This window comes from Alternaria viburni, assembly GCF_023758015.1.
Source record: "Alternaria viburni strain BMP 2772 chromosome Unknown scaffold_13, whole genome shotgun sequence".
NCBI classification, from domain to species: domain Eukaryota; kingdom Fungi; phylum Ascomycota; class Dothideomycetes; order Pleosporales; family Pleosporaceae; genus Alternaria; species Alternaria viburni.
This window is the reverse complement of record NW_026055782.1, coordinates 492,492-511,158: the sequence shown is the minus strand read 5'-3', so window position 1 is coordinate 511,158 and position 18,667 is coordinate 492,492. Positions and strand designations below refer to the sequence as shown.

Below are 18,667 nucleotides of genomic sequence, written 5' to 3'. Positions count from 1 at the left end.
TCTTCCACGAGTAAAGCGTTCATATCATCTGGATACCCGTTAGTTACTGTAAATCGCGATCGGTTCAACCTTCATACCAAATGCAAGATTTATGACGTGCCAGTATTATTCATGCAACGAACAACGACTGAGCCACTCGACCTGTGACGTTTGGAGACTCGGCTCAAGCGACACATAACGCCTGATCTGAAACAAAAGTGTTTGCCTTGGAGAACCTGCGTTCTGTGCAATCGGTCAGACGCTCAATCTACCGTCCGGCTGCACGGTGATCCAATACTCGACGCATGTGGGGCAAGACGAACTCACCGGAAACGGTAAATGCATATTACAGACACTTTGCCTATGTCTTCAAACCACAGAAGCTCAGCCTATGGTTCGCAAAAAAGCAGCCTGATTGCTGCACCGGTCAGCCGCTACACACGGTCAGATTCGTGGAAGGCTGTGGCGCAGCATGGTACTGGACTGCACCTCCGGTGGCTCCGAAACAACATCAGCAGTGCAAGATGAAGCTGCTGTCGTCTAGGCACATAGGTCTCTGTGCGTGATATCATCAGAAACTGCCTCGACGAGCGCCTTGTACAAGCGACGTCATTGAGCATCATGATGTTGTAGTGTGTTGCTCTTTGCGCTTTGTTCGCGTTCGCGGTGTCAAATAAGCTTGGGAGCCTGTGCCAGGATATTGGTGTGCATCGTGTATTGATGTATCGATTAACATGCAGGTTCTTTCTGGCGGAGCATCGTTCTCCTGGCGAACGTCCGGGCTGTGCAACTATCCGAGCCAGCTGCCCACCGGTCACCAGCAACGATGAGCTGGCAGTGTCTGGCGCATGAACCTGTCAAAGCGTCTGTTCAGTCCGCTATGGCGCGTACATCGATTAGGTTGTCTTATCTGCCATGGTGCGCTTTGGTTCGCATATGCGATCACAGCGAGCCCGAGACCTGGTCGCTTTCCTATGTATCAACGAAAACTCGAGTGCGCCTTCGACTCTGACTAGGTCCTGGTATTGGTTCGGGCCCGTCGTTGGAATTGTGCTTTGCCATACGGTATGATTGCGAGACACCAAAGTACCATCTCAATGACCAGCCCGAACCAGGACCAGACAGCAGTCTGAGTCAAAGGCGCACTCTATTCATTCTGCGATTGCGATAGTTTCGATGCGCTTCCCTACGTAGGGCCCTGACATGGATCTGATTCCAAACAATGCCCCTCCGAGTACTCGTCGTCATCGTTGTGATCAAGACAAAGTGCTCTAATCCATACGATTCTTTCAAAAGCATAAGGACCACTATCCCGGACGTATCGCAGTAGAGATGCTAGGCCCTCATGGACGCGAAGCTCTATTGACCTAGCCAATTCGCATTAGCAAAGTCGCGAGAATTTGAGAGTGACAACATATGCCAAAACCTGGAATCGTATTCGATGAAGTAAATCACACACTTTTCCCAAGCTGTCAAAGACCGGAACTCCGCGATAGTGACATGGAACAGCTCTGCACCCTCGACACACGTATGCAGGCACTCCATTAAGCCCTCTAACCATCCACCTTAGCCGCAGTATCAGCGACCTCCCCAGCCGTCTCAGCCATCTCCTTATCCTCCTTCTTCTCAGCCTTCTCCGCATCCCCCTTACTCGGCACGCCATCCTTGTTATCCACAAGCTCCCTCACGACATCGACCGTAGCCGCCGGCCCACCGGGCTGGACCGCAAGCACCTTGCCCTCCTTATCAACAACAAAGACACCGCGGGTGGTGCTCTTCGGTGGCTTCTTGAAGCCAATGGCCTTGATGAGGCTCTGTGAAGGGTCGCAAAGCAGGGTGTAGGGCAGCTTCTGCTTGGTCTTGAAGGTGGTGTTGGCTTTGGGGCTGTCGGCTGAGAGGCCGTAGATGGAGTAGCCGGTTGCGGTGAGGGGGTCGTAGGAGTCGCGGAAGAGGCAGGCTTGTTTTGTGCCTTTGGTTGGACGCGTTAGTGCTGCTTTGTGAACGCGAAGGAGATGTCAGGGGTTGGAGACTTACATCCTGGCGTTGAAGCCTTGGGGTAGGTGAAGAGCACGACGCCGCCCTTGCTCTCCTCTACGAGCTTTGCAAGCGTGGTCTTGTCTCCATCGTTCGTCTCAAATTCTCCGCCAAAGGACGCGAGGTCAATTGTGTCGCCGACCTTGGGAGGGCCGGTCGCAGCAGCAGCAGACTCGCCATTGCTCTTACCGACAACAGCTTCCTTGACAGCCTCGACCTGCTCAGTGACAGTTTCCTGGACTTTCTCGACGACAGTCTTCTCGCTCTCGGGCTTCTTCTCCTTGGCGGGCGCCTTCTTCTTCGTCGGGCGCACAGGCGCTGGGGGCGCTTCCTTGCGCTTACGGAGCTCGACGGGCATGTTGAGAATGGAGTCGCGAGATAGTATCGCAGTCGCGTTAGTGTCGCGGGGACGTATAAACTTCAATCAGGGGGAAATTGGGCAGCGAAGAGGTCGGGGTCGGACGCTTGAGCGCTCGTGGAAATCGAGGTGGGACGGTTGGCCAAGGGCAGGAGTACGAAAACCAGCGGAACAGTGGTACAACCCTTCGCAATATGAACAATCCTACCAGTTCGCGGGAAAGATATCCTCGGCCTGATTCAGTAAGAACTATAATATGTTGCGTCGTCTAGTCAACGGAAACGCAGCGTAAGCATCGTGGTGAGCCCGAGCGAGGCCAGGTCGTCCAGCCTCCTCACTTGGCATTTCCCGTCCACATCGATATTAGCCAGATTACCTGAGCCTGCGTCTTTTTCTTCGGGAAACAGCTTATTTCGGACGCGCACTGGGGTAGGAGAGGCTTGTCATTGGCTCGTGAAGTGAGGAGTCGTGAGATGCGCAGCGCTCGGTTGTGCAGGTCCCGGCGCGTCATAGCTTCCTTGCGCGATGCTACTGTTCAGCAGCAACACATTCTCCCAAAAAGCCCACAATTGATATCGAATGCGTTGATTTCTGATATTTACAACACAATTGCGCTTCTAATTAACCTACGTATTGATTCTTCACCCCATAACGCCCACCAGCGAGCTTGAAAAGCACGAGAACACTCTTCCAGCTCATGCGCTACATCTATGCATCTTTGGTACCTCCTGAAACCCAGCTCACAGGATGCCAGTTATTTTCGCAAGAGAATACCTTGCCCCCAGACCCGCGGTTCAATGCCCATCCAGACGACCACATTCCAAGCCCAAACTGTAGCAGGGAGTCAGCACTCGTCTTGTAACGCCTCGGGGAGTGGACTCACGATGAGCATCCCTAGAATGACAATAGAGATATTCAAGATGGTAAAAGCTGTCTGCGAAGTCGACGAGAACAGCTTACCGTTCCTCTTATTGTGCCACAGCCACATCAGTGGAGGAAGCGCATCTACATGCGTCAGTCAATGCACCTACGATTATTCACAGAGTGTCGTGTTGGTAAAGACTTACAACTGAACCAGCTTCCAAAGAGAGCTCCGATCAATCCCAACAGCAAATTAAAGTTCGGCACTGCTTCAGCTAAGATCCAGCTTACCAGCCATGCGCCTGTACATATAGCGCCCCAACTTCCCAAGCTCTTCCAGCTGTTAGTAGATGCTACGTTTGTCCCCTTCCATACGCGAAAGTATATGTACTTAGTGGCTACAGAGCCATTGACTACACCTGCGACGATGATTGTAGGCAGCGCGATGCCGAAACAGATCTTGCTGACGAGTGGGGACGCGGAACCAAGGGCAGGTGAGGCTACAAGAGGCCCGGCGTAGTAGTATATGATGACCGAGATGAGCATATAGAATGTGACTGCGATGCCCTGCTCGAAGATGAGAGCTTTGCGGAAGTCGCGAGGGTCTTCGAGTTCGGATTGGAACGAGAAGAAAGCGACGTGTCCAGCTGTATGAGATTAGCAGACTTCTTTATGACCACAGAACGGGAAATAACCTACTGTAAGCTAGGACGATATTCATTACCTAAAGATGGGTGTACGAAGTCAGCGTTTGTCTCTCATGCAGTTCGTACATGGGGTATAACTCACGGGTGCGAGTCCTTTGACGAGTGGTACATCAGGTCGCACAGCAACGATGTTCCCCATGTCTGGCTTCTGGATACTAATCGCGATCATGGTTACCGTAACTGCCACAATGATGGAACCGCAAGCTGAAATGTGTCAGTCGTGAGTTCACATGAAGCGATCGGATCCTTTGGCCTACAAAAGTAGCTAAAGTAGCTGATATTCTTGAACGTTCTGGGCAATCCTAGCAGGAAGGAGACGATCAGTCCGACGACAGTGAAGACGATAGTGCAAGTGCCGTGGTCAGTCATCGCATTCATCGCGACCGCAAAGGTCAAGATGTGCGCCCCCATGATGAAGATCAGAACTAGTAGTTGTCCGACAGCAAGCACCTCGCGAAGCACTGGCCCGCTCATAAGCATGCCGCAATCCGCGTAGTTCGCTACAGATGGATGAGCCAGCTTGAATTCGCCGATCAGATAGCCAGTGTATGTAGCGATGATGCCTAGGAAGCATATGCAGAGGAGACCGGGGACGAGGCCGAGAATCGCAAGCGCTTGAGGAAGGGCGAGGACGCCTAATGAGACATTCTCTGCCAGCATAACTTGACTATGTTATTGTGGTGATGGTGTGGAGGTACGAGGGGCTTACGAGTGCCGACATTCCTGGTAGCTGAAAGTCAGCGATAGTTCAAAGAAGGATCTCATGCCCAGCGAACGATGCATGCCGTACGCCGAGAAGCACCAAAGTACCGTTAAACCTCGTCCAGTGACACTGCACACAGCATCAGGTAGTCTGTGTACTTACCACCACTTGCACGTCTTGTACTGTATCTCAGCGCCTTCCTCGTTACCAAAGACATCCTGTTCTTCAGCTGGCGCAGCCTGTCCTTCGAGGTCCGCCGACGGCGTCGATTGGGACTGAATCAGTTGCTCATCCAAAGGCTCTTCCGGTGTCGTCTTCTCCACTGCGTGCCTAGCCATGGCTTTGTGTCGCTTAAGCTGTCTCTGCAGTCGCGCGGATATTGTCGTAAAGAGGGCCGGTGGAATACGAAGAACGGAGAGTGAGGTTAGAGTAAGGAATCAAAGGATGACAGGTGTCGGTCAATCGTAGTAGCTGACGTTGTCACGACACGGTACCAGTCTGGAATGCTGCAAGCGTGAGCGCAGTTATGAGCTCGTTAATGGCCATGTAATGACGGGCGCAGTTCGCTCAATTTGAAGACCGTGAAACGATGTGGGCCAAACGAGCGCCTGCCATGCAAAGCATGGTCGAAATTGTGGGTGAGATGTTTGGGTGTACCAGGAAAGCTTTTAGGATAGGGACATGCAGGGAGAGTAACAGATAGCGGAACATTTCGAATGAATGGATTCGAACGCGTATCCTCGAGATAAGACATAGTACCAGGCCAGGGCCACATCCTAATGTAATGATTACACTGGTATTGCAGCGGAGTGCGGAGGCACTGATTGCAGGCTTGAGCTGTGGTAGCGAGCCCTTGATACCCAAGTTTCGGGCACGCGTCGCTATCAATCTGTACACTGTATGCGGATATAAACAGTCTCAAAACGTAAGACATGAAAAGAGAAGACTGGGATGAAAGAGCAACGACAGCAACTGTGCGGTTTCCAGTTCGAGACTGGATGTCAGAAGTGCTGCGTGTCGCGTAGTGTATAGGTAGAGATCTGAGTCGTTATTGATGCGATAAGAACACCGCAAGATATATTGGCCTAATGGTAGTAGTTGAGGTGGGGAAGAAGAGTCTTCAATGGATGGAATAGATGTTAGCTACGTCATCACGTGGACGCGTGAGGCAAGCGCGATCCGGGCTGCCGCCACTCCACCCTCCTCATCTTCCCCCGCACGCAAGCCAATCGTACCAAACTGCCAAACCTATGCCCCCTCATTCGCCTTGCGACGCCAATTACATCACACACACGCCATGAACTCCGACCTGGGCCTCCCGCCGACGCGAGCAACCCGCAAGCGAAAGACTACCACGTACGCTGACGACGATAACGATGACGATGCGCACCTCAACTACCAGTCCACACCACGGAAAGCCCAAAAGACGAAGAGCGCACCCGAAGTAATCGACTTGACGGGAGATTCTTCCAAGAAGACTCAGAAGACTCCTGCTAAGAAGAGAGGCAAGCGCGACGCGGATGCGCCTGCCGAAGAGAAGCGCGCGAGGGTGTTCCGCAAGCAGGCACCACAAAGCTACCTCGCAATCAAGGAAAGAGCATTCACACAGCGCCTCACGGTCCTTTCGCGCGAGCGCTGCGGAAGCGATGATGTACCGGAGGAGAAGGTCATTGTCGCAGGCTCTACGGGCAACGTCTACACCGTCTCAGTTGGTCTCGTCCCAGGCTGTGACTGTCCACACGCGAAGAAGGGCAATCAATGCAAGCACATCATCTACGTTATGCTGCGCGTGCTAAAGGCACGGGAAGACGTCGCATACCAACTAGCCCTCATCCGCTCCGAGCTACGTGAAGTCATCAAGAACGCGCCACCCATCCCCGGCGTCGAGACAGACGGAAAGGACGGCACTGAACAAGAGGGCCAAGACGGCAACCGCAAGCCCATCGAGGGTGAATGCCCCATCTGCTACGACGAACTCGGCGAGAACGAACCCATCGTATACTGCAAAGCCAGCTGTGGAAACAACGTGCACAAAGCTTGTATGGCGAATTGGATCGCAGTCTCAAAGGGCAAAGCGACTTGTCCATACTGTCGTGCCAAGTGGGAGGCAGACACAGGCTTCGAGGGCAAGCTGGGTGAAGTCGATACAAAGAATCTGGAGAGGAATGAGGACGGCTATGTCAATGTTGCAGGACAGCTCGGTCTCAGTGGTGAGCGTGATTATTCCACATATCATCAATACTGGGTCCGACGACATCTAGGCCATGGTGGGCGCAGGAGGGGTGGCTACGATTACGATTACGACTACTAGGCCCATGTTTATCGAGGTGTGAGTAGGCGGGAGATGTGTATTTGGCGTTCAGGACATTGATACCCAGGAGCGACAGGCGCGCGGCACTTTGCCAAACACATACCATCAGTCGTATCTCTAAAACAACTACCCGTTTGACTCAATCGCTTCCTCGCTTTCCTTCGTTTATTCAACATCATGCGTGTACACTGTCCCCATCTCCAAACCCACCCACCTCGGCGCGCATCGGAAATTAAACCCTCAAGAATAGCACAAAATCACGATCGCCACGTCCACGCGCGCGCAACTCCCCCAAACATACCCACCTACCACCGGCCCATTTTGCATAACCAAGCAAAATCGATCACCATGATCTGAACATCGTCACCTGCATCCGCTTTCGCCTCGTTTCCAGCCCCACAACCCTTTTCCTCCTTCTGCCGTCAACACGATCAGCATGAACGGACGTCCTCGGCGAATTTATTCACGTCCATCTATAGCTCGTCGTGCTACCATCCCGTCCGATGCCCAATACGAGCGTATAATGACGCGTACCAATCTTGCGAGGGAACGATCCCAGATGCGGTCTATTGATATCAGATGTAGTATAGATCCACATCCACCAGTAGTCGCTCGAGCCACGAGTGATCAACAACGACAGTGCACGTTCCTTCCACCAACAGGATGGTGCATAATGTAGTACTGCGAAAAGGCTATCGGCTTCTGAAAGCGTGTTGTGTGCAGTCCTGTACCCTGCGACACGGTAAGTAAGTTGGAGCGGCTCGAAAGGGGAGGCGAAGCTTAACACGAATGGCTGGATGGAAACGTGCTGCACCAGACCCGCGAACGTGGGCACTGCAGCTGCGAGTGGCTGTGTTTGCTTTATTAGACGTTACACTTGTGGCCGATCATGCGAGAACGTGCAAGCGGTGGCGCGATCATGTACAGGGATGAGGTCGGGACAGTATGCAGGTACAGTGATCAGCTCTGCAGATTAGGTTTGTGTCACTGGGGATCTGCTCCCGACTTGCGACAGAGTTCGACGAGAGCGGCAAGGGAAACGCTGGCGCTCAAACTCATGAAAGAAACATCACGATTGAGATTGGAGGCAGGATTCAGTTGCAAAGAGTAAATTCAAGAAAGCTAGATAACGCCAGGTCATTTGACAACCGCAACAAAGGAAAAGTCTAGGAACAAATCGAGGTTCATCAAACATTGCAGTCTGACTGCGCCCACATACCAGAGCCCGACGAGCATAGGGAATCCGAAGAGTGATGTGGAAATAGACAGTCAATATATTGTCGAATGTACATGATATCAACTGTCTAGTCCCGGCTTTTACGTGAACAATCCATCACAAAGGAAACCACCCAACGCTTTGCCCCTGCCCGAGGGAACTTGATACAGTAGACAGACAAGACATGCGAGAATGCGGATCAAGCGATCCTACCAACAAAGGACACTAAGAAAACGCGAAGCTCATATACAAGAAATGCACTTTAGCGCTTAGTAGGTGCCGTAGCCGGAGCCGTAACCACTGCCAGAGCCGTAGCTGTTGTCAGGGGTAGGGGTGGGGGCAGCGGAGGAAGAGGCAACGGTGGAAGCCTCAGGAGTCTGGGTGGAGACGGCAGCAGAGCTAGAGGCACCGCCGTAGCCGCCACCGACGGGGTAGGCAGCAGAGCTGGTCTCAGCAGAGGCGGGGACGCTGGAGGAGGGGATAGCAGTCTCGCCGGTGGGGGTGGCTACCTCAGAGACGAAAGAGAAGCTGGGGAGGACCGAGGTGGGAACGGCACCGGTGCCAGTGGGCATGGCAGGCTTGGTGGAGGTCTTGAAGCCAGTGGGGCCGGCAGGGTAGGGGTTGGTGCCGTTACCGGGGACGGGGTACATGGCAGTGGGGACGGCGGGCATGCTGGAGGAGGCAGTCTGCTCAGAGGGAACCTCGGGGGTTGGCTCAGGAGCGTTGGGGGTAGCAGCGGGGTAGTCACCACCCTTGGTAACGGTGACGGTCTCCTTGGCAGTTACGGTGACAGTGACGGGAGCAGCGCAGTCCTCACCACCCTCGCTTCCAGCAGGAGTGGAGGGCTTGGCCTCACCACCAGCAGGGCCAGTGGGGTAGGCACCGTTACCACCAGCGGGGCCGGAGGGGTTGGACTCGGAGTCAGCGGGGACATCGCCCTCACCAGTGGGAGTGGGCTTGACGGTGATGTACTTGGTGGAGGTGGAGGTAGACTTGATGGTGGAAGTGACATCCTCCTCACCGGCGGGGCCAGTGGGGTAGGAGCCCTCGCCGCCAGCAGGGCCGGTAGCCTCAGAGGGAACCTCACCAGTAGGAGTGGGCTTGCCGACAGTGACGACGACAGTGGAGTACTGGGTGGAGGTAGAGGTGGAGGTGACCTCAGTGGTGACTGGGTGAGCAGTCGAGCCAACACCGACGGTGTAGACGAGGGTCTCGGTGTAGGTCTGGACGACCTCAGAGACGGGGTAGGAGCTGGTCATGGCCGAGCTGCCGGTGGGCTTGGGGAGGTCAGACTCGGGGCAGACGGTGGTGCCGACGGCAACAACGCTGGTGACGAGCGCGGTGGAGTGGGCCGGGCAGTCAGTGACAGTAGGGGGGCAAGCAGTCTTGGTGAAGATCTGGGTGCTGTAGATGGTGGAGGTCACCATGTCGCTGATGGGGGTGGAGGAGACACCGCTGGGGACCATGCCAGTGCCGGTAGGGACCATAGCAGTGCCAGTGGGGTAGAGACCAGTTCCGGCCATGCTGCTGGTGGTGGCAGCCTCAGGAACGACCGAGGAGGGGACACCTCCGTAGCCGCCGCCGACTGGGTAAGAGCCGGAGGGGATGGCAGAGCTCATGCTGACACCGGGAACGACGGAGCTGCTGGTGGCAGCCTCGGGGACCTCAGAGGAAGCAGAGGAGGGCTTGCCACCGTATCCACCACCGACGGGGTAGGAGCCGGAGGGGATAGCGGAGCTCATGCTAACACCGGGAACAGAGCTGGAGCTAGCGCCAGCAGGGACCGATGAAGAGGCAGCAACGGGAACGGAGGAAGAGACACCACCGGAGGGGACAACGGCAGAGTAGCCGGTGCCGTAGGCGGAGGAAGAAGCAGCAGAGCTCATGGTGGGGATGGCAGCAGAGCTGGAGGTGGCAGCCTCAGGGACGGCGGAAGAGGGAGCTCCGTAGCCGCCGCCAACGGGGTAGCTGGCCATGCTGCTGGTAGCAGCCTCGGGGGTGCTGCTGGAGACACCGCCAGCGGGGACGCTGGGAGTGTAGGTAGCATCGGCGGGGGTGCTGGAGGTCTCGAAAGCCGGGGAAGAGGACTGGATGTATGGGACCTCAGCGGACGAGGAGACGACCGGGGTAGCAACCGAAGAGGAGACTGGGGTTGCGACGGTGGAGGCCTCGGGGGTCTCTACGGGAGTGGCAGAGCTGACAACAGCAGAGCTGACGGCGGCGGAAGAGCTGGCGACAGGCGGGGGCTGGGCGCCGTATCCGCTGCCGTAGCCGTTGTTGCCACTTCCGTAGCTGTTGCCACTCTCGTAGCTGTTTCCACCACCGTAGGAGTCGGTGGCACCGTATTGGCGACGGGCCTGGCGGTGGCTGCGAGCCTCAGCGGCATCGGCGGCGGCGAGAGCAGCCAAGAAGGCAACGGTAAGCTTCATCATGATGAAAGTTCAAAAAATCCTGGCTCTTAAAACTGAAGGGGTATTTGACGGGAATTCAAAAGGTCCAGGCGTAAACGTTGATAATCCAGGAAAGAGTGACTGGATGTTCAAAGAATGTGATGTCCGAAGACAGTTGATAGCGAGTGTGGTAAGGAAAAGTTGCCTTGGGTGAGGAGAAAAAACACAGCGAGGGAGGGCGGTATATGAACTCTCTGGCTGACAGTTGCAGGATGGGGCCTAAGCACCTGGGTGGCTGCTAACGGCAGCACAGATGCGCCTAAGATGGTCGGCCCCTGGCGGGTGTTAATTTCGTTCAGGAACAACCGGCGGCAGGGGCCAGTCAGCGGCGTTCTTAGCCAGGAACAACTTCAGGGGGATGCATGAGCCTAGCCACTCAGGAGGGCCAACGCGGAAGCTCGAGGCATGGCAGCCGCTGGGAAATGCGCCGGTCGCGAGCTCTCGTCGCTGAGAGGCGAGACTCTTCGTTGCCGTCGACTCGCAGCGCGGTGAAGCCGCTGGGAAAGAGGTCACGATCTTCTGCCTGCTCGCCCCCCGTCGCGCTGGACGTGTGCGCTGGGATGGCCCTCGATGGTCTCGTCAGTCCGTCTCTTTGCGTGCCGACAACCCCCATAGATTGCGTTTCAAGGCGCTTGGCCAAAATAGAAAGCGACCATGGCGCAGATCCTCCCTGCTAGAAGCATCGACAGGAGCGGGTACATGGCAGATGCGCGCTGTCGGTGAAGGCACACAACCGTGCCGAGATTCAGCGCAAAGACGCAGCCGGGCGAGACAAAAATGGACTCGCGCAGGCATGCGTGAGATTCGGTCCATTCTCCACTGCCAGCACACGGTGCGACAGGAGAGACACAGTGCCACCGTCGCCATCAGCTCGTGTTGAGGGCGCTTTCGTGTTTGCGGGGACGCTTGTCGATAGGCGTGGATAAGGCAGCGGTGGAGCAGGCGATGGAGTGTTGGCCGTCTTTGTGCAAGCGTGGGCCATGGTGCGACGCGCGACCGCGACCTGCGCCTGCCGCCTCGCATGTCTGCACAAAGGGCCCCAAAGTGACTTCATCGCCGGCGCGCCTGAGTCGTCGTCGCTTTCGACTATCCCATGGTGAAGCACTGGAGCTTCCGTGGCTTCTAGTCGGCATCGCGATCCCTTCTGATGTCGCGTCGCCTGCAACGGTCCGCCGAACGAAGCCACAGTGCCACACGTCCTGCGTCCTTGCTCTCTCTGCTTCAGGCGCCCAGCAAGGCCACACCCTACCATGTGCATTTGAGACATGCCACCGCTGTCAGTGCATTTCCGCATAACACACAGCCACAACCCCGTTCCCATCCAGCTTTCGCGACTACTTTGACCGTCTCATCCTGTCGCAAGTCCTCAACTGCCCGAAAGCCTCAAACGCATCCACACTGGCCCTCAGTGCCGCAATCCCAGTGCCGATGCACGCGATATGCACGATGCTGGAGAGACGTGGAACTGGCAGCCGGGTCGTAAGATTGATGAGGTTCCGCGCCTAGTCCCTGCAAAAGCTTGTCTTCTCGTAACGAGCGACATGAGCATGTTCTCGACTCTCAGCGAACGTTGACTGATCACTCGGAAATGAGGTCGATAGCTCAACTGTTTTCGTCACGTTCCTGGTGTTTGTTTCCATTTTGCGTGTGGCTCCCGCCCGTCCGCAATGTCGCTGGTGCTTGTGTTGTGCCGCGGCGTGCGAGGTAGATGAAGCAATACTGTTGAAAGTGCACATGAAGCTCTTCAAACATTGAGCGAAGAGATTTGTGACCGACCGCAGAATGTGCAAGAGCGATGAGGCGCTAGAGACGAATTCCAAAGAAGGAAGCGACGATGGCAATCTGGCACCTTCCCGCCTCGCAGCATCTACGGAAAGCGCTTCCTACTGCGCGCCGTCTTCAGAGCAGTCAACACTACTACATCCGCACGTCTCTGTGGCTTCTACATTCGATTTCTGAATTAACGCCACTTGTTTCTCACCCCGCGACGTCACATGAAACATGCAGTCTCTATCATTTCTTCTTCTCCACCGTCAGTCACATCACATCACGCCCATCTACTCGGATCACGATTCCGTCACCCGCATCAACGGCCAGTACCAAGCTTTTCCTTCTTATCAAACTTCTTACACGTCCAACCTCCATCAATCTGCCTTAGCGGATCGTGCCGTCATTCGAAACAATCGCTGGCTTGAAACGAAACGTCAGCCCTGCCAGGCTATCCCAACGGCTACCTAGGTAAATCCGACGCACGCGGCTCGGTAGCCACAACACCAACGCCAGTCCTTCTTTTCGTGCCTCAGGTGCTTCAAGGCATTGAAGTGCCAAGGTGTAGTAGATATGAGGGGTGGACGTCTCCACGATACTACGACTTCTACTGCTTCTTGTAAATGGTCTTTGGGTCTGCCACCGGCTCAATGGCTAATCTAGAGTGTACACTTGAAGAGTAAAGTTCTAGAATGCGTTTAAAGCCGAACTCTCCATCGCGATCCCGGAGTCATCAAGAACTGATTGATTCGTCCAGGCGTATCCATGGGCATACTGTACATTATGACGTGCTGCATCGGAAACATGCACTTGGGGAACGGGTGGACTGTTAGTGCTGACCGCGAGAGTTCACGGTAGATCATGTACCCATGTACGCTACTCCGTCGCTTCGGCTACCCATTCTGCAAATAAAGTTAATTATCTTAGGCAGAAGTAAAGATGCGAGAGAGCTTGATCCTGGTTTCCGCTGATGCACTACTCCTGCTAGGAAGAGCCCAAATGAATTATACATTCTACATCCTGAGGGATGCTGTTTCTTTCGCCACGTCCACCAATATGTTATATGAAGATCCATCGATATATCTTGCAGATGTATTGCACGTCCTGTACGCGATCTATCCCATGCATTACGGACAAACCGAGACTCTCCGTTCACTTTGCGGTTGAAGGTTGATATACATGTTTCTCAAGCCGTAAACAGTAGTCTTGCCATGTACTTAGCACATTCCTCCGCTATCTACTATGGCCGCTTTAGTTATCTTATGTGGTACGTGTCTTAGAGATGCTTTTGGGAAAGGACAAGCGGAGATCACACGAAAGCCGGTCACACCAAGTACTACGGCATAAGCAATGGCACGTCACTGCAGATGCGAACTAGACCAAAGGCTGCGCAGCGCTTTCATATTTCCAAGAATCATCTCCCTGAACGAGTGTAAGATCATCTATTCCAACACCAGAATCCAAACATACTTCAGCATGCAACGAAGGTAAGGACAGTGTCAACCATAACTCTCAGTACCCGTCGGTCAGCGAGATCCTCCAGCCAACCCCATCTAGCCGTCGCTCAACACTTCCACGTAAGCTGAACGCCGCAGTCAGTGGCGAAAGGAGGGCTAACGCGAGAGCACTGAGCGTTAAAACCGCCATCAGCGTTCTCGATCCAGCGTGTATCAGTTCCGCAACCTCTGACGACATCTGCGTACGGAAAGCAATTAGCAAAAGGACGCGTCTGCGATTTGGGGGTTGGGCGAAAGAGAAGCAGTGCTTACAGCTGAAACCGTTCCTCAGCTTCACCGGGGAGCCGCAGTTGGGGTTGACCACCCCGCTGCATGAGTTGTCACCGTAGATCCACATCACTGGCCTGTTGTCAGATTTCAGTTCAACCTGTAGGAGGTCGTCGACTTACGGTTGTTACTATCGTTGTTGCCCAGGACAATCGTAGCTGCGGCCTGAGAGGCGAAGAGGCCAAAGGCTACTGCGATGATGGAGACGGAATGCATGATTGTGATTGAGCGTGGAGGTGTTGGTTGTCTTGGTGAGGAGTTGAAGTGATGAGGGTGGTGGATATTCGTTGCAATCGACCATGAATTTATACTTCGATTTCATCGTCGGCACGTACTTGCTGGTATCATAGCGTATAGTTGCATCTTGATGCCGTCGCTGATATTTACAGCAAGCAATACGACACGGAGTGGAAAGCTTCCTAGGTCGTCCATGAGACATGTTGCATGCTGATGCTGGTGTAGCATTTGTCAATCCTGGTTCACGGGGTAAATGACAGAGCTCGTGGTATTCGCGCTCTCAGCAGATGCACGCCTAGGTGATGTAGGACAATATACCTTAGGGTTGACATGTACTACAATGCTCGTCTGATATGGCAAGTCCTAGATACTTGGCGTCAGCAGTAATATATCTTCCGGCCTCAATGCGGTCGCTCCGTGCCACTGCCGAAGAGTAGGATTGTTTGTCATTGGGATATCAGAAAGCTAAAATAGGAACCGCAAAACGTGTATATCTAGCCAGCAACAATCTCGGTAAGTGCACGTGATGATGGCTGGATACCTGGAGACATGTACTAGGAGTACAAAGCTCACTTATCGACACCGAAACATATCTAGGTATTCTGAAAGTAATGGACATCTGAAGGTTTCAACAGCAACACATCAATGAACCAAGATACGGTGTATAGACGTGGATCTGTCGTTCTCGAGCGTGGGGCTTTCGTAGGGCGACTGCGCAGAAGCTCACGTTTGGCAAGTTGCAACGAATACCCTGTATAGAAGAATACATCATCTTACTTCTTGTAAGCCTATGATCTGCGAGAGTGATGAGTACATACACGCGACATCCGTTGTCTCGTACGACTTTGAACCAGCGGGCTTGTTCGTGTTAGGTACCTGAGTAACCGAGATTTTTTAGCAGCATTGCCCCACCTTTGGCGCGCAAATGTTGGCAAAATCTCGACCAAGCGCAACAGCTCTCAGCTTCGTTACAACGAGCATGTGTTTGTCATAACAGCAAGCGTCTCTTCTTCCTCAAGCAACTGGAGCAAGCCAATCGTCTCGATGAAAAAGGGTAATTCGCGTCAGCCTCAGATAGTGCGATAGAGGCGACACTGTGCCAGAGGATATGAGCAAGCCCAGGGATCCTCCGGCTGGTTTCAAAAATAAGAATAATCTTGAAGTTCCCGTAGGAACGTTCTGCGGTGATGTTAGCGACGAGATCTTCGAGCGTGTGAGATGGAAAGAGGAACGTACTCAGAGATTAAACTGAAAAGAACAGATACTACACTTGATCTAAGCCAAAAGGCAAAGAGAGCTAAAGAGCAGAAGGAGGGACGGAGGGGGGTGGGTTTATATACCTGGGCGAAAAGTCTGAGAGGCGCTAGCGCTCTAGCGTCCCCAGAGCGTTGCCTGGGAGATGGTGACGTGGAAAGCCGTAGAAAGACGCAAAGGTGGGTTGGTAAATGTGGGACGCGAGGGCGGTGACGATGGATGGTTAGGTGGGGCTGCGATTCGATGTCCAAGGGCTGTGATGAGCCGACCTTCCGTTGTGCAATGAACACGGGTCGCAGGTCGAGTTGCATAAGATATGCATAATTCTGTTGCTACAGGCTGATAGATCCAGGCGAGTCCTTGCATAGTTTGTGAGAGGGCGATTTGGCTGGAACCGACTAATGCGGCGTGGCGGCCAGCGCACTTCGTACCTAGGTAGCGACGGCGTACTTCGATTCCGTCGGTAGAGCGAGCGCATCCTTACTCACCATGTCGCTGCTGCTACGTAGGAGGTCCGCTCGAATTCATCTGGGCGACATTCCCGGGTTCTTCGAGAGGCCCACCTGTATGGCCTGAATACGGGCTAGGTAAGGTTGGCGAACACAGACGAAGAGCCAACGTTTTTGTCGAGGTTTCTGTGAGCCGCCATTGTGACGAAATTGTTGCTTTCGAGCTTTGCGTCGGCTATACCGAGCCGTAGAGGTATGCGCTGGATTGGAAGTTAGCTTTTGATAACAAGTAGCGTGGTAGGTCAATCCACGGTCTATGATCTGTTGCAGCTACCTGGGTAGGGTTTATATCATCAGAAGAACGTCTTCATAGAGATCGACATATGAAAGAGAAGGAAGGGTACGGCAGTACTAGCTGAGGACGCGGTACATCGCGATCGCGTACCTACGCATATTTGCGGGCTGGCGGCAGCGACACCACCTTGGATGGCCACACGCAGCAATGATCGTATATTGCCACGGATGTCTCTTGCACGCGCGCTGCATTCGCAACACAACGCTGACGCTTCGGCGTTGTCGGTCTGTCGTTATGAGTGGAGGGGTCTGTGTAACCCGCGAAGAGCTGAGCAGACCTGCTCTGGGAACAGTACAACCATCCAGCCCACCGAACGAACAGTCACAACGATGCGCATACCGATAACTCACGTCTGAGAAGGTCAATGTAAGAGCAGATAGATGTAGGCTTCGCAAGAACGGTGATGGGTAGCAAGTACCTACCTAGGTAGGGAACGCAGTGGAATTAAAGTTGAGGCAGCCACGACTGAGCGCCGCAGAGTCGCAAGAACGGTCGCCTCATCCGATACTGCAAAGAGCTTCAACATCTACCCGCCCATTGTAAAGCCCGAGAGCTGCGTCTGAGAAGTCGGCGGCCGCTGCTGGTAATTAAAGATGATCACATACCATGGAGGACGTAAGTCTTGTGCACAATTTGAAGGAACATGATATGTATGGAGTAATACGCATTCCTTGGAGTGAATCTATGTTCAAGGCGTCATCGCAGGTACTTTTTGCTCTCTTCCCTCTAATCGCTGAATCGGGCTAGATACTACGCAAAGGAGCAAACGTTCTAGTGTATGACTATCGAGCCTTCCTTCACGAGAACGTACACGCAATTTCGACAGCTTCGTGCGCCTTTACATCTGGCGTACCAACTTGGTCGGACATTGAATAAGTCGGGTTACTCTATCATCCTTTCATCATGTCGGCGCCAGAAACAACCATCCCGGATCGCGCATTGCACGATGCAATCATTTTCGCTCTCTCGCTCAACACTCAGTCTGAGAAAGAAGAAGCCCTGAATGTAGCGCTCAAAAGCTGGAAAAGCGATGGCGACGAAACTCGCTCTCCTCACCTGCTCGTTCACATCCTTCAGAACATGTACAAGCTCCCAGAGCTACCTACAGGCCTCAAAAACCAAGACGCTTCCGACTATGATACGCTAAGAAAGGTCTGCAAAGAGCTCAAATTCACGCTACTTTTCGCGTCCGTGAAGAAATTGCTCGGCTGCAATCTCTACGTGGAAAACCGCCATTATCGGAGGTGGGAAAACAGCCGCCCTAAGATCGATCCGAAAGACGACACCTGCACCATCACCGTCGACCAGCTAAAGCTGATGCGAGTTGTCGACTTGAAAGGAAAGCCGCGTGAATTACGACTACCAGTGCGAGATACTGAAGTCACCCAGAAGGAGGCCTTCACACATGAGACTGCTAAGATTGAGATTGAGGACGGTGGCAACGAGATGGGAGGTGCGAGTGAGGCTTCGTTATTCCACCAGTAAGTTTGGCTCCTCTCTACGTGTCTGAAGCTAACTCGATCAAAGACATATCAAGACTGCGCTCGTCATCATTCCTCCACACAAATTCCGCGCCTTCGATATTCGCAACCGTTTCGCGCTCAGTCCCGAACGTAAGGGAGTCGAAGCTGCTCTCTTCATGGTCCCTGGATTCGAATATGCGAAAGCAGAGCCCATCGTCAAGTTGCTCAATGAAGCTACGGAGAAAGTGCGAGCACCCGACGCAGGCCCGGCTAGTCTTCCGGAACTACAGAGGCTCTGCAAGCTTTTGCTCGAATACCACGATCCAGGCCATTACCGCAAAGAGCGACAAGTCTTCATGTGCGCCAGGTTTCCCCTGATACCCGGGGAGGTGTTGGATCAGCTGACCGCTGTGTGCATCGAGCTTGGCTCCGCGGATCTGTGGCAGAAGGCTATGGAACAGCTCAGTGCCTCTTTCCAACGTCAAGTACGCGCCGATCTGACTATCGGTGCGATAGGTCGCTTGGTGTACAAGACACAAGATGCCGAGCATCTGAAGAAGGCAGATGGGCTCGTAAAGTCCCAGAATGGTATCAAAAAGAAGATGGAGATGTGTGATAGCGTCCAGGCAGTATACGACCGAGCTCGCGACGCAGACGAGTAAGTGACGACGGGCTCATCTAGCGCGGCAGTTCTAGTACTGACATTCCTTTTAGTAAGAGTGCTCAGTCAATCATACCA

General features: G+C 53.8%; 5 protein-coding genes across 5 annotated transcripts; 2 read left to right on the top strand and 3 right to left on the bottom strand.

The window, feature by feature from the left end:
- Nucleotides 1-1,532: 1,532 nt before the first annotated feature.
- On the bottom strand, nucleotides 1,533-2,371 carry J4E79_006545 (uncharacterized protein; the record flags this gene model as incomplete). The annotated part of the gene is made up of 2 exons (XM_049355415.1): nucleotides 1,533-1,948; nucleotides 2,014-2,371. 2 exons carry the CDS (start codon nucleotides 2,369-2,371, stop codon nucleotides 1,533-1,535), a joined length of 774 nt encoding a protein of 257 aa, XP_049210088.1.
- Nucleotides 2,372-3,165: 794 nt separating this feature from the next.
- On the bottom strand, nucleotides 3,166-4,980 carry J4E79_006544 (uncharacterized protein; the record flags this gene model as incomplete). The annotated part of the gene is made up of 6 exons (XM_049355414.1): nucleotides 3,166-3,202; nucleotides 3,624-3,879; nucleotides 3,932-3,956; nucleotides 4,022-4,143; nucleotides 4,197-4,606; nucleotides 4,805-4,980. The coding sequence occupies 6 exons, from the start codon at nucleotides 4,978-4,980 to the stop codon at nucleotides 3,166-3,168; spliced, it is 1,026 nt and encodes a 341-aa protein (XP_049210087.1).
- A 959-nt stretch (nucleotides 4,981-5,939) lies between these two features.
- On the top strand, nucleotides 5,940-6,953 carry J4E79_006543 (uncharacterized protein; the record flags this gene model as incomplete). Its single annotated transcript, XM_049355413.1, has 1 exon — nucleotides 5,940-6,953. One exon carries the CDS (start codon nucleotides 5,940-5,942, stop codon nucleotides 6,951-6,953), a length of 1,014 nt encoding a protein of 337 aa, XP_049210086.1.
- Nucleotides 6,954-8,438: 1,485 nt separating this feature from the next.
- On the bottom strand, nucleotides 8,439-10,601 carry J4E79_006542 (uncharacterized protein; the record flags this gene model as incomplete). The annotated part of the gene is made up of 1 exon (XM_049355412.1): nucleotides 8,439-10,601. One exon carries the CDS (start codon nucleotides 10,599-10,601, stop codon nucleotides 8,439-8,441), a length of 2,163 nt encoding a protein of 720 aa, XP_049210085.1.
- Nucleotides 10,602-17,368: 6,767 nt separating this feature from the next.
- Nucleotides 17,369-18,590, top strand: J4E79_006541 (uncharacterized protein; the record flags this gene model as incomplete). The annotated part of the gene is made up of 2 exons (XM_049355411.1): nucleotides 17,369-17,946; nucleotides 17,993-18,590. The coding sequence occupies 2 exons, from the start codon at nucleotides 17,369-17,371 to the stop codon at nucleotides 18,588-18,590; spliced, it is 1,176 nt and encodes a 391-aa protein (XP_049210084.1).
- Between the last annotated feature and the right edge of the window lie 77 nt (nucleotides 18,591-18,667).